At 37.4% G+C, this 15,738-nt stretch overlaps 1 protein-coding gene across 3 annotated transcripts in view; it reads right to left on the bottom strand.

Moving 5' to 3' along the window:
- LOC123317996 (glutamate receptor ionotropic, kainate 2) overlaps positions 1 to 15,738 on the bottom strand; it is a 227,011-nt gene that overhangs the window by 175,333 nt on the left and 35,940 nt on the right. For 2 of the 3 annotated variants that reach the window (XM_044904641.1, XM_044904642.1), the window contains exon 2: positions 4,487 to 4,579. The exons of the other annotated variant lie outside the window; for it this stretch is intronic. In XM_044904641.1, coding sequence (XP_044760576.1) covers positions 4,487 to 4,579 — 93 coding nt within the window. The remainder of the gene's footprint in view (positions 1 to 4,486; positions 4,580 to 15,738) is intronic. 3 annotated transcript variants of the gene reach the window in all.

Genomic DNA, 15,738 nt, shown 5'->3' with positions numbered 1-15,738 from the left:
ACCACCACCACGAGCCCGAAAACCTGGAAAGGGCTCCAACTGAGCTTAATCCTTTTGATATCTGAGATATCTGGGATAAGTGAATTTTCCTCTGGAGAGGAGTGTGAAAGCCGCAACGCTAAAGTCATAATAATTACTAGACTAGAAAAATGTCGACTGCTGAACATAACGAGAGGGAAAATAGAAGATGGTACATTCAAACTCAAGGAAGGTGCAGAAATTGAAGTATTAAAGGAAGGAGACACATACAAGTATCTGGGCATAAAACAGGCAAGAAAAATCAATCACAGCCAGATGAAGAAAGAACTAACGGAGGATTTCACCCAAAGATTGAGAAGGATAATGAGAACTGGTCTTAACAGCAAGAATCTGATAAAAGCTATCAATCGGTGGTGGTCCACCGATTTAGCAGCCTTACAGAGAAAAATAAGGACGAGGCTGACTAAACACAATAAACAACACCCCAAAAGCTCAATAGAACGGACCGAGCTGCCACAACATCTTGGGGGTAGAGGAATTGTTGATTTGTCCAACCGTATGTCCCAGGAAATTGAAGGAAATTATTTTCTGGGCAAGGCTACTTCATCAGAACTCCATCAAGTAGTTTGTGTTGCTGATAGTTCTACACCGTTAAAGCTACAGCAAGACCACTTTGAAACCGTCGAACACTCTGCAGGAAGTAAAATGCAGAAACTGATTGGCAAACCTTTGCATGGAAGGCACCAGAACGAGGTCAATCATGATAACGTCGACATATCTGCGTCGAACTACTGGTTGACCTCCGGAAGGTTGTTTCCTGAGACAGAGGGCTTCATGCTTGCCATCCAGGATCAGGTGATTCCAACAAGGAACTACATGAAATATATCGCCAAGGATGCCTCAGTGGCGGATGATTGCTGTCGTTATGGCTGTGCGACACATGAAACTATCCAGCACATCACCGGGCGATGTCAGAAGTTCGCGGGCACGATTCTTCACCAAGAAAACTAAAACACCAACTTCTAAGATCGAAAAAGGTTCCTTATTACAATTACCGTCCGGATGCTGTACTGGAAAATGAACATCACAAGCTCTACTGGGATCGCACGGTTCTCACAGACCGGAAAATAACCCACAATAGACCAGACCTCATATTGCTCAATAAGGATGAGGACAGAGCACTATTCATCGATGTGGTGATTCCAAATAATAACAATCTTCTAGACAGGCACACTGAAAAAATTTCAAAGTACAGAAATCTCGTGGAACAAACCAGGAGACAGTGGAAGCTGAAAGATGTCAAGACCATCCCTATTGTCATATCATCTACAGGCCTGATACCGAAGAAACTACTAGAGAACTTGAGGAAACTTCAGCTGGACGAAAATATCTATAGGGTCATGCAGAAGACGGTAATGCTGTGAACGGCAAGAACTGACTGTTTCCACCATTTCTCGCATAAGTTGGCGGGATTAAATCACTTGTTTCACAGGTTGTTTACTTTGCCTTCGTCTCAGTTATGGTTCACAAAGGAGTTACTTAATATAAAACAGTAAAGCTGCATTCACAATCAATTCGCGGGCCGAAGTGCACTTCGGCACGAAATTTACCATTCGCAATAATCTTGGAACCATATACTCAAATGAATCAAAAATGTAACTGATCAAAACATAAGCATCAGCATCATCTATAGCCGGCACGAAATTCCTTGCCGAAGTGATAGTTTGCGACTTGCAAGAAATTTGGTCTTGAATTTCATTGTGAATGGTAACGGAGAACGCCATCTGCTAAGCTTCCGTGCCGAAGTGCACTTCGGCCCGTGAATTGATTGTGAATGTAGCTTTAGTTGTTAATAATGGGTATTCAATCAGTTTCGTCGACAAATTTTTCAATATGTTTTTTCAGAGGTGGCTCTTGAGGCAGTTGCAGGTTGATCCCATACATGGGAACTCTAGCAATATTGTTTCAAGTGGTACTCTGCCTATCCCTGTTAGTGACTCACTGGGTTTTGATAACCCGGTGGATGCTGACCGTTTGGTGTATGTTCCCATTACTTACTGTCGTAAAGTCACACATTCCGTCCTGAATATATTAAAGAAGGATAATATTATATTTTCCATAAGAAGTTGCAACTCTTTACAAACAATTTTAGTTAAGAACAAAGATAGGTTGAATCCGGGTGACTGTTCTGGAGTTTATAAGCTATCTTGAGATTACATGCAGTTCGATATACAGGGTGTCCCGTAAAGACCACGTCAAACGAAAACGGAAAGTAGATCAGAATGTGCTCTACCTGATGTGAAAAAATCGTTCATATGAAAGTCTCACAGTTATCGAGATATTTGATGTTTTATGAAAATGTTGAATTTCTTCACTTAAAATGCTTTCTCTCTTGCGGAAGCTACAATTAAATACTTTTTGAATCAGTTTTTTTTGTAGATTTTGTTGAATGATTACTTCAATTCATGAAATGAAGAATACCACAAAATATTATACAGGGATTCTGAAAAAAAAATTTAAAATTCCCTTTCTGACGGTTCTGAGAATGATATGTGTATTTTATATTAAGATATTTTAATGACTGATGTTAGCATTCAATGTTGTTCAAAGTGTTCCAATAGAGCTTTAATTTATAGAGGCCTGATGAAGCAGATGAAAATCTGCGAAACGTCGCCAAATATATTTTGAAAGTTCTTAAGTATTTGTCCTTATTCCCACAAAGAAAACCCCCTGTATATCTCTAAGTTTTCGAGAGATTATAGAGTAAATTTGTTGAACACATCGAATACATCCAATCGTCAGTATGTGGCGATATTGTACGATTTGATTCGATTTCCCTCTTGGCTTCACGCTTTTGAGTTTGTAGTCTTACAATTTATTTTGCTTGACAATCCGCGAAGTTTCTTCTATGGTCCGGGTTTGATGTTCGGGGTTAGACTTTCATAACCTCACAAATAATTTTTACATCTGTCTGACTGATAGCGTTTTCTGCTCGATTGAATTTTATAGGAAACTCTAACGATTTGTCAAAATCAGCTAAGCGGTCGTTGTCGTGGGGCACACAAGCTTTTCCCTCTATTGAATCGCATGCTGTTTTGGTGGAGTATTGTGTTCTGTGCATGTTTATGGAAAAGATGTTCTTCCTGACGTTAAATTAGAGTGATTAGACTATAACTTTCTCAGAAATGCCTCTTTACAGTGATAATAAAAAGTTTTGTGTGCCCCACGGAAACGAACGGTCAGCTGATTTTGACAAATCGCTAGAGTACCCTATTATACGATTCACTTACATTTGATATATAATTTTGAGTCCAATAACATGAAGTCAGCAATTTGAGTGTTATGAATTCTTTTAGAAGATTGAGATGTGACTTATTTCAGAATGATTTTTTTTTTAATTTCATTGATTCATTTTTCGACATTCTACCTTTCAATGTTCAATTTTTTGATGTTGTTGTTTGTACGTCGATTCATCTTTTTGTTCGGTTCGTTTTGTTGCTAAGTCGCTTGATATTTTTGCAGCTTCACTTGTATGAATCTAACTCCTGAAGATGAGCTTGTAAAGCTCGAAACATGTAGAGTTCAACAGTAAAGAGTTCATACGAAGAGTAATTTGTCTAATGAAGTCACTTCCCTCCTAATACTTAAGAATATTCAGCTCAGCACTATATCGGGAGAAGGGGATTTATAGTTTCATTTTAACTGGTGATCATATGATGACAGTCCTGACCGTAGTCGTTAATGAAGTTAATGAAGCGCTGAAAACACATGCTAATGAAAGGATACACTGGCAAGCTCGCTCTCCAGACTTGAACGGCATCGAGCAAGTCTGGGTAGAGATGTCTAGATAATTGTCATACCTTAAAAAAAAAACGCTTAACAATCTGGAGCAGTTTCAGAATGCTTAAGATTTGAACCAATTTGTGCCAGAATTTCATAAATTGTCCCATTAAAATCATGCCTCGACATGAAGAATGCTTGAGACGAGCAACTAAATACTTGCTTCATCGAGACTCGATTTTCTCATCATTTAATTTTTTTTCTCTGAAGATCAAACCTAGAATTTCTCAATTGAAATTTTTCTTATGAGACTCTTAATTCTTTCTTGAAAAGAACAGGAATATAAACTCAATAATCTCTGGTGGTATCATATAAAAATAAACATCTTGCGGCGAATTTTTTTGAAACGAATTGTTAGTGAAACCTCTATCCATTTTTCAGTAGTTTACATCGCCTACGCCTATCTCATGGGTTTTTTCCGAGGTTTTTTCCAATCCGTAACATATCCGTTGACTTGTCTACCAACGAACATCGGAATTTATATTTTCCAATGCCTAAAAAAAAATCCCGTATTTGCATGTGATAATAGATTGTTTTGTTTTGGCAGACATTCCAAATTCTCTCTGATTTTAGAACTGGTTCAGAAATGCAACTTAAACTAAACTAACTTTGAGCACAACCGGAAAACGTTTTATGATACAATTGTTTAATATTTTTTCAAACTTACCTATTCTTATAATATCGGGAAGACCAAAACATTGGTTTATCAGGGCAAGATGAAGAGGTATCAGAAGAACCAATATCTGCATTTTTGCATAATCTGCAATGGAGATAGAAGGATGAATGGTATTTAATATAACTTGATCTTCATAATGATCAATACAAAATACTATATTATTGAATGAGCATAATATTATGATAGCTATATTCAAGGTTGGTGGCAATTAGAAGTTTACAGAGATCGAATCATAGGATTGTTTTGAAAATATTTTCAATGTTACGACGTTGCCGCTTATATGAAAAAAATACACAGTCTCGCTTGCCTTCTAGGGATCCAAAGGAAGTAGTCAAAAATTGTGCAAAAAATTATTTATTCATTTATTTATTTATTTATTCACAAAGGAACACAAACAGGTAATCCAATCCAATACCCAAAACAGTGTTCACAAATTAACAATACAAAAAAATTAACAAAAGTGTCTCATTAATATAATAATAACTGAACATTTAGTAGAAAAAAGTAGCAAACAAAAAGCAAAAACAAAAACAAAAATTAGAAGAGAATGAAATTTAATATAGGGATAGGAAATACCTCTCAAGTAAATTTTTCTAGGTTTTCTCGCTTTGAAAAAACACATCAACTCGATCCTTCAGATTATTACAGTGATGCAGCATCCTGAAGATAGCGGAATTGTTTGCGCTGTTTGTATGCGTTACGCGTAAATAGAAAATTTCCGGCCACCTAGATCTTCGAATTGGCGCATGCAGATTAACCACCTCAGTAATGTCTTGAGAAGTCCACACGATTGGTCAACAATTTACAAACAAAAACAACATCGCTAACAACCCTTCGATCACCGAGACTTATCATATTGAAGTTCTTTAGTTTAATGGAGCAATTACGGGGATCTCCTCACGTTAGGCCTAAATGGAAACTGTACCCCAAAGTGCGGAGGAACTTTCGTTGAACTTTTTCAAGACGATTTATATATGTGTCGTATTTGGGATTCCATATACAAGTTGCAAAATTTAGTTTACTGAACACGCAATTATAGTAAAGGATAACTGCAGTTTTTCAATCAGAAAACTATCGGCTCTGACTAAGTATGAATCCCAATGTCGCATTACAGGACGAAGTGACATGGTCGATATGTAAATCGAATTTAACTTTAGAATAAAATACAACTCCTAGATCTTTTACGTGAGTTGAACGACAGAGCACTGTGTCCTGCATTGCATAGGGATAGAGGATTGTATTCTTATTTCTTGTGAACGAAACTACCTGAAATTTACTCAGGTTCAAGATGAGACCGCTTTTCTCACAAATTTTCTCAAAGTTACTTATTTCTTTCTGGAGGGTTACACAATCATTAAGTTCTTTGATTATAAAATGAATTTTATTGATTTATTTATATATTTATTTATTTGATCATAAACGGACTTGCCATTTTACAAAAATTATAAAATAAAATATATATTGAAAATAACAGAAATTCTATCAAAAATATAAACAAGCAAAAATATTCCCCTAACGACAAAAATGCTCATGAACTAAATCAAACTAATGAAACACTTCGAAGAAACGCTTTAATTGAAAAATTGTAACTTTTTTTTTGTCCCTCAGTTTTATGACCTTAGTGTTCACACTATCCAGTCATCATCAAAACTTTCATTTCAAGAGAACAAGTATAACCTAACAACTACCAAAGACCAGCTCAAAAGGATAGACGGGGATACAAAACACTGAGGGGCTCGTCAAAGTGATTTATCTCTTCTTATACAAACAGAAATGAGCCTCGGAATGGTAGGATGTCCAACATAGGGAAGAGACATCGGTTAACAATATAAAACCTAATCAAAGAAAAACAGAGGAAAAACGACAGGTTCACTCAAACCTGTATCCTACAGTGCACTATGAAATCGTATAATATGTCATATATTTGAACATTACTGGAGGCAACAATTGTGTCAAAATTAACTGGCCCAACTCGTAAAATTTCGAAAATTTTCGACATCATATCAGATCTATAACTTGAATATCTAGGGCATTCCATGAAGATATGCTCGAAGGATTCCACTTCTCCGCAACTAAAATGTGGGTTCGTTTTCAGTCCAATCCGGTGGAGGTGCTGTCCACAAAGACCATGGGACGATCTTAATCTCTCCATAGCCACAATAAAACGTCGATTTCTCGATGTCTTATTGAACCAGGGTATTTTGAGTGGTTCGTTATTAACAATATTTTTATATTTTCTCGCTTTACCGTCATTACCGAAAATTTGTTTCCACTCTCTGAAAATCTCCTTTTTGAAGCTCTTAGACCTTTGGCCGCCTTCTTAGCTAGATAATCTGCCCTATCGTTTCCTGTTATGTTTCTGTGTGAGCAAGTCCATAAAAAGGTGATATTCTCATTTAGTTTTTGAGCTTCATATAAATGTGTAACAAGTTCAGTCAGGAGGTGACTATTTTTTGAAGAGAAGTTGAAACACATCAATTTTTGCAAAACACTTTTGGAATCTATTATTATGAAAATATCTCGGTTTGATACATTAGTTAAAGTATGTTTCTCTGGAAGACGCACTAGAATATGTTCGTTCCCTGTCTCATCGAGTAAAGCACATCCAGAATTTCCATGTATAACAGATCCGTCCGTAGCTTATGGTGTTTTGGAAAATGTTCTTCAATGTATATTCGAAATTCAGCAGCTGCCTCATATTCCTGGACTTCATTGAAGTTCGCATCTAAAAAATCTAAATTGATGTGATTTCGGGAAATAATGAGAAATATGGTGGAACAAAGTTTGGATGAATAGGGTTCTCATATATATTATTCTAGCTATTAACGTTCTCCATAAAAAGTTCAGTTAAGGGTATACATTTTTTGTTTTTCCATAATGGTAGTGTAAGTTCCATTATTGCTAGGTTATAAAGAAGATCATATATTTGGCTGCACTTACTTTTGATATGAATGAGGAACTTGTAACCGAGAACTTTACTCCTCAAATCTAACGGCATCTCACCTGATTCAGACAATAGGAATGATATAGGCGTGGATGTTAGTGATCCTAAGCATTGACGTATGCATTTGTACTGCAGTCTGTCCAGTTTTAGCAAATTCGTCTTAGAAGCTTTACGATAGAAAATTGAACCGTAGTCTATAATGGAACGAATGAAACTTCTATAAAAGGTCAAAGAAACAGCCGGATGAGATCCCCATTTCGTGTTATTAATCGACCTGATCAAATTCAGCGCTTTTTCGTTCTTTTGTAAGATTTTTTGTACAGTCCCTGGCCAAATTATTAGACGCACAAGCATAGAAATCATATTATATATGTTAGAATTAATAAAACACGTGGTTGATATTTTTTATTCACAAAGTAAGATGGCGGTCGGTTATCTAGCACGTGGAGGTGCTCTAACACAGGGTCAGGTACAAAGCGTATCGCCCGACAAGATAGTTCAAGTAATAGTCTGTTCGGCCTGTGCAAAAGAGAGAGCAGGTAACATTGGAGCACAGAGTTCACAGAACATAGGTTCTATACTCTTATTCTTCCTTCGACATTCGTCGTCGGACATTATCAGTACCTATATTTTAAGGGGGGTCAAATTAACATTTGCTAACACGGTCATACTGACCACTGAAACGTCCTCGTTTCACTTAGTAGGCATAAACAATATCTTAATATCAAACAACATTGTTAAAGGGAGCTTGTAAACATAAAACAGTTGAATCTTTGTGTACATGGCTCTGTTTGATGCGCTGGCTCGCGCTGCGGCATTATTATAGGTGGAAAAAAGAGCCAAGCGAGAAAAAAACCACCACCGCTTACTGTTTACAGATCAGGTCAGCAAAACACTTGGAATTTCAAAAGTTGATAAAATTGTCATTTACAACATATAAACTGTTAAATTAGGTTTGTGACATTGCACAGAAGTTAGCCTCTACTAGGGACTCCCGTCCGGGCCTTACTTGTCAATTGCACAGAAGTTAGCCTCACTAGCGACCTCCCGTCTAGGCCTTACTTGTCAATATCACAACTGTGAAATTGCACAGAGGTTAGCCTCAACTAGGGACTCCCGTCCGGACCTTACTTGTCAATTGCACAGAGTTAGCCTCCCTAGCGACATCCCGTCTGGGCCTTACTTGTCAATTTTACATATTCGTATTTAAAGTACCGAAAACTTATCATGAAATTTCAAGTGCTTTGGAAAACATTCAACATAAAATGAACATGAGACAATACAATGGATCATAACATAACAATAAGAATCTCATAAGGAACAGTATAGAACATAAAATCTGATGGACATGAGAATATTTCACTTCATCATGGCGCATCATTGAAACTAGCACTCACTCATCACAATTTGCTTTTTTTAGGCCAAGATCTCATTGGTTCTATTCTGGACTCCTACTCTTCTCAAGGCATATAGATCGTTTGGTAGGACTGCTTGCACATCGAAAGGTCCAATAAATGTTGGCTTCAGTTTTTCTTCATTCGATAGATGTCACCTTCATGGAAATTTTCTGATTAACATCAATCGGTAACCTAACCTGATGTTCGAGACCTGCCAGCGTTATACTATACTCCTGGATTGCTCAACGGGAACATTTTACATTCTTGAGAGCGCTTGTCTTGAGTAAATCTTCATAAGAATTCACGTACAAAACAGATCAAACTTTTGCAATTGGTTTTGATTTTCCTGAAACATAACAAAGCGCCAGTATCTTATTTTCACTAGGTATGTTTCGACTAAGTTAGTCGACATGCTTGAAAATTTTTGTTATTTGACAATATTCGATTTATTCAATACTTTACTAATCGCTCGTCCACTCCTGACAAGTCTAGATTCAAATCTAATGTGCTAATTGATTGTTACGAACACTGGGTAACTAAAGTTTGACTGAACTTGTTTCTCTCTTTTTCTTAACAAAATAAAAATCTTCAGTAGGTATGTCCCTTTCTATCACAGAAATTACATTCAAGACTGTTATTTTCTGGATTAGAATTAAAACAACGTTTTTTTACAATAATCTAACTTTCTATGCCTAAATTTTCCACAGTTCTTACAATTCCCATGAAAGGTTTTGTCTGATTCTGTTTTCAGTAGCTGCTTCATTTTTCTAGTTTTCTACTATTATCTGAGACTAATATGGAGCGTCGGAATCCTATGAAGAAGGCAATTTCAGCTGCTGCATTTCATTCTTAGGTTCTTGCACTAATAATCTATTCTTAACTTCTACATTTGTGATATCATGTGCTATCAAGCTCAACACTATTTCCCACGAAAACTTTTCACAAACTTTCCTGATCGAATTCAACTTGGCATGAGCATACTCTACTAACGAACTAAAATTTGCACTACTCATCAACATGCTAGCTTTAAGCCTCGTTCCTTTCTCAGGGAACGCTATGTCTAAATTCCTAGAAAATGTTGACCAATTTCTAACAATCGGTTTCCAATTTTGATAAAATTGGGCTGCACGGCCTTTCATGACTTGCCCAGCTTTTAATACTACAACAGTATCAGACATACCTGTTTCGAGTTTAATTCGATCTACTTCCTCAATCCACTCCTTGGTAGAAAAGGGTGTATCGTCGGAGTCAAACTGGGCTAACGACAATTGTGCGATCACCACGTGATCAGTGTCGTTCCTTAAATTAAACATGTTGGCTAGCAACTCCTGGTTCTCCATTATCCGCATTACCGAAATGGCTTCACTTTCTTCGCGAGCTTTGTTGAGATTTTGCTGATCCATTTTGGCTTATTCTTGTAGATTCTCACAAAACACAAACGATTTTCACTCACAAAATAGGATCCTCAATTTCTTTTCTCGAAAGAAGAAATTTAATCCCACTTCTGATGTTAGAATTAATAATAATAAAATAATAATAAAACACGTGGTTGATACTTTTTATTCACAAAGTAAGATGGCGGTCGGTTATCTAGCACGTGGAGGTGCTCTAACACAGGGTCAGGTACAAAGCGTATCGCCCGACAAGATAGTTCAAGTAATAGCAAAGAGTAACCAGTTGGTTACTCTTTGGTAATAGTCTGTTCGGCCTGTGCAAAAGAGAGAGCAGGTAACATTGGAGCACAGAGTTCACAGAGCATAGGTTCTATACTCTTATTCTTCCTTCGACATTCGTCGTCGGACATTATCAGTATATTTTAAGGGGGGTCAAATTAACATTTGCTAACATATATTATTACTCTAGAATGCTAATCCATTAGTAAGAAATGCGGCAAAAAATTGACAGTGGTCGTTAATACGAATGCGCATCATTAGTTTATTTTCTAGTAGAACGTTGCCTTGTTTCTGAATATTCTGTCGATCGAATCTTATGAAGAGGGAACAATTCATATAACGAACGTATGTCGGACAACAACGCGTTTTCTTTCAGTCATTTGATTTTTCACTGTTGCACGATCTGCTCGGAGGTAAGGAGTTTTAAGTCACATTTTCTGAAATGTTCTTGTGTACTTGTCTATCATATTAAAAATAATAAATGCAAACAAAAAATTCAAAACTTGAATGAATTATCGAGTTCCTCTGATAGCGAATTCCATTGATGGTATATAGTAGTATTGCACTAGATCAGGATATTTCAAAATTGTTGCACGGAGTTTATAATATGCACTCAATGCTTAGGTATCTGTTCATCTAATCGAATCTGCGATAATATCGAATTGCATTGGTGATATTAAGTTTAGATCTTCTGGAATTTTTGTTGTGAGTTTTAGTAAGCACCAGTTGTTACCATGGAATTCGCTATAAAACTCCAATCTTCAGCCAATTCACGGTTTGGTCAAACAATCAATGAATACTCAATAATACCTCTATCGACAAATTTTTATTTGGACTTATAACACGTCATCTCCGAGATTCCGATATATTTTCATTGAATCCTGCAACATCATTGTACTGATTTTCTAAAACAAAGCATATATAAACACAATTAGTCATCCATGCATGTGTTCGATACCGACAAGAAGTCCTGTATGAATCGAAAAATAAGTTTTTTCACCGAATGAAATATGTTTATTCCTCATTTATACCAAATAAACAATTCGACTGACATAAGGTAGGAAAGTCTAGGCAACGTTCGAGTTGAAATAAACTAATGTCGCGAATTCGCTTTAACGACAACTGTCAATTTTTCGCCCCATTTTTTACTACTGGATTAGCATTCTAGAGTAAGTATATACAATTATGATTTCTATGCGCACAAGTGATTCGATGCAAAATCTAAATTAAAAACGCTTCAAAATTGGTGTTGAATATTGAATTATTAAATTGAATATACATATATGTGCAATATACATCTTCTTACAATGGTTTTCACAAATAATACGTTATATTCAATGAAAAAATTATTGATTCATTAATTTATCGACATATGTAGTTGGAAATGAAATTCTAATATTTTGTTGAGCCACCTTTTGCTGCTGTGCATGAGAGCTTTAATTCTTCGTGGTGTACTATCAATTGTATTTTTTTTTTTTATTTTATTTCGAATTAACGTGTCTCGACATCGAGATCATTGACACGAGGTACAGTACACATTAACTTATTCTAAATATAAATCTAGGTATTCGGAGCTTGAAGAACTAACATTTGAGAATTCATATATTATTGTAAAGTTGACATTTTTTGAGAAATTTAAGAGTTAATTCAATTTGATTTTGTGAATTGAGGATATTTCCAAGATTCTCTCTCAGCCCAAGTCGTCGTCGGTCATCTTCGTAATATGGGCAGATACATAGTAGGTGTTCAACAGTTAGACGGGTATTGTGACAGTGTTCGCATTTGGGCTGATTATCTGAAGACATCAGATAGCTGTGGTTTAGCTTGGTGTGGCCTATTCGAAGTCTTCTCACTACGGTTTTGTCTTTTCTGCCCAAACTAATTTGTGGTGGATTATGTATTTTGGGTTGTATCATATGTAGTCCAGTGCTAGCTCCTTCCCATTGGACTTGCCATTCCTGTAAGGAACTCAGCTTTATGGCATTTTTGAGGTCTGTGTGAAGTTGGATTTGGGTCACAGGAAGGTCGGAAGTTCGTGCTTGATTTGCGACCTGATCTGCAGCTTCGTTTCCTGTTATACCAATATGTGATGGCTTCCAGATTATAGTGGTGGAAATATTCTCCTTCGCTTTAAGGGTATGGCATCGTTCTAGAATTCGCTGTACCAGAGGGTTCTTCGAGTAAATGTTGTCTATGGATTCAATTGAAGATAAAGAGTCTGTGAGTATTGCGAGCTTTTGACCTGGGATAAGAGGACTGCAAAGGGATTTATAAATTGCGAAGAGTTCACCAGTGTGGATGCTGCAGATGGATGGGAGTTTGTAAGACACCGGGGCATTCGATTCATTGATGATCGAGCATGCTATTCCCTGCTCGTCTTTGGAGGCGTCGGTGTATAGTTCTTCGTCAAACTTTTCATGCTCAATTAGTTCAAATAAGTGTTGCTTAATAATTATTCCCAAAGTTTCTAGTTTGCTGTGTCTATGCAGAGAGGTATTTAGCCTTGGGTGGTGTCTAGACCATGGGGTGTGTTTCGGAAACGTAATGGGAGATGTTAAGGTAACATCTATAGGCCCCAAATTTCGCTTTGCAATTTGTGGAATTGAGAGCAAGGTCATGGGCTTCATAGTAGGTGGCTCTTGTGAAGTTTCAAGCAGGTGTCGCACTGGGTGATTCGGAAGAGCAGACACTTTGGATATATAGGTAAGGAGAGTTTGCTGTCGGCGAAAGTTGAGCGGAAGTTCTTGTGCTTCAACGTGTAAACTTATTGATGGGCTGGATCTGAATGCTCCAAGGGAGAGGCGCAGAGCAGTGTTGGGTATGCTGTTGAGCAATTTTAAATTTGATTTACTAGATGTGGAATAAAGCATACTGCCGTAGTCAAGTCTTGAACGAATGAGTGATCTGTAGATTTTGAGTAGTATTTCTTCGTCACATCCCCAGTGATGGTGAGACAATGTTCGTAGGATGTTCATGGTATTCATACAGGAGCCTTTGATTTTCTTGATATGAAGTGACCACGTTAGCTTCTGGTCAAATGTCATTCCGAGATAGTGTAGGTGATCAACGAGTTCTATGGGTGTATCGTATATCGTTAATTGTGGTGGGACTGTTAGGTGTCTTCTAGTAAACTTGATTAGTTTGGATTTAGAAGGAGAGAAATTGAATCCTATTGTCTTAGCCCATGTGGTGATACTATTCAGAGCCCGTTGCAAAAGTTTACATGTACTTTTGGTACTTTTGCCCGAGCAGAAGAGAAGCAGGTCATCGGCGTATAAGACGAATTTGATTGGGGCCTCAATAACGGTACAGATATCATTGATGGCTAGTAAAAATAGCGTCGTGCTCAACACTGAGCCTTGCGGGATGCCGTTATGGGTGACAAAAGAGTCAGAGGACTTGCCATTCACTAACACCTTGAAACTTCTATCGGTCAGAAAGTTCTCCAGAAAACAGTAAATATTTCCGTCAAGTTTGATATCATGAAGCTTGTTCAAAATCGCTTCTCGACTTGTAGTGTCAAAGGCACTATCGATGTCTATCAATGCAGCTATAAGGTCTTGTTGGTTTGCAAATGCATGAGCTATTTCTGTCTGAAGCATGACGAGGTTATCTGTTGTGCTGCGGTTTTGTCTGAAGCCTGATTGGGCGGGATGTAAGAGATTGCATTTTTCCAGATACCAAATCAGTCTCGCATTGACCATCTTTTCAAGAACTTTGCACAGTGTGCAGGTCAATGAAATTGGTCGGAATACATTAGGAGTGGGTTTTGATTTGCCTGGTTTTTTAATTGGTATGATGTGTGATTGTTGCCACTGTTTGGGGAATTGATGACTTGTCCAGATATTATTGTACAACTTCAGTAGTTTTGGCAGTGTCTCATCCTTCAGTTTTTTTAGGAATATCATTGGAATTTCGTCTGGGCCTGCTGCAGTGTTCCTCATAGAGGAAAGGGCTAATTTATGTTCTTGTAAGGTAAAGGGGTGATTGATAGTCTTTTCAGACTGTCCTATATTCATCGTTCGTTTCTTGGGGCGTTGTGGAATATCTTGATTGACTGTTTTTTCAAAATAATGTTTCGCCAACGTGTTTGCTATGTCTTGACTCCTAGTGATGGGTTCGTCTTTCTCGTCAAGGATGGAAGGAATGCCGAAGGTTGTATTCTGACCTTTTATTTGTTTTATTTTGGTCCAAACTTGAGTAGGTGTTGTATTCGGGGAGATTGAAGATACAAAATTCATCCAAGATTTCCGTTTGCTTTCCTTAAGAATTCTTCTAGAGATTGCCTTGAGTTTTTTGAAATTTAGCAAGTGTTCTTGATGTCGTGTTCTTCTGTAACGGTTCAGTGCACTCTTACATTGTTTTACGGCGAGTTTGCAGGCTTCATTCCACCATGGGACTATCTTCTTGTTTGTTTTTATTGTGATTCGTCCGATATGTTTTTCCGCTGCTGATATTAAGATGTTTGTGAATTGGTGGACAGCTTGATCTATGTTATTCATGAATTCTGCAGCTGTTACTTGAGAGTTCACCTCTTCCGCGTAGGAATCCCAGTCAGCACTGGTCATTCTCCACTTTATAACATTATCTGAGGGGTTGGATATGCTATCTGTTACAACAATGGGAAAATGATCGCTATCATATAGACTGTCCAGAGTGGTCCAGGAGAGATGAGTCGCTGTAGTAGGATCGCACAAAGAGAGGTCAATAGATGAAAATTCCCCGGTTGACACATTGAAATATGTGTTTTCTCCCGTATTAAGTATGTTGAGGTCGAGATCTGTTATCACATCTCCAACCACTTTTCCTTTACCAAATGTTGTTTCTGAGCCCCATGCCGTATTGTGAGCATTGAAGTCGCCTACCATGATGAAAGGAGTAGGCAATTGGTTCACGAGATCTGTTAATTCGGAGTAAGAGAGGTTGTGTTTCGGCGGAATATAAACGTTGCAAATAGTAATTTTTTTGGGGCACCAGGTAGTAACGGCTACGGCCTCGAGAGAGGTATGTAGGTTGATTTCTCTGTGGTAAATTTCTGTTGAGATGAATATAGTTGCACCACCGCTAGCTTTGGTGTTTGTTCTTCTGATGAAGTGATGACCTGAATAGTTTTTTAGGTGAGGATTATGACTGGTTTTGAAATTCGTCTCTTGCAGGCATAGAATGTCAGGAAGAGTATCGAAGACAAGTTGTTGAATCCGTTCTAGTCGTGGGTAAAACCCTTTGCAA

This window comes from Coccinella septempunctata, chromosome 7 (assembly GCF_907165205.1).
Source record: "Coccinella septempunctata chromosome 7, icCocSept1.1, whole genome shotgun sequence".
NCBI classification, from domain to species: Eukaryota; Metazoa; Arthropoda; class Insecta; order Coleoptera; family Coccinellidae; genus Coccinella; species Coccinella septempunctata.
This window is presented reverse-complemented; position numbering and strand designations above follow the sequence as displayed.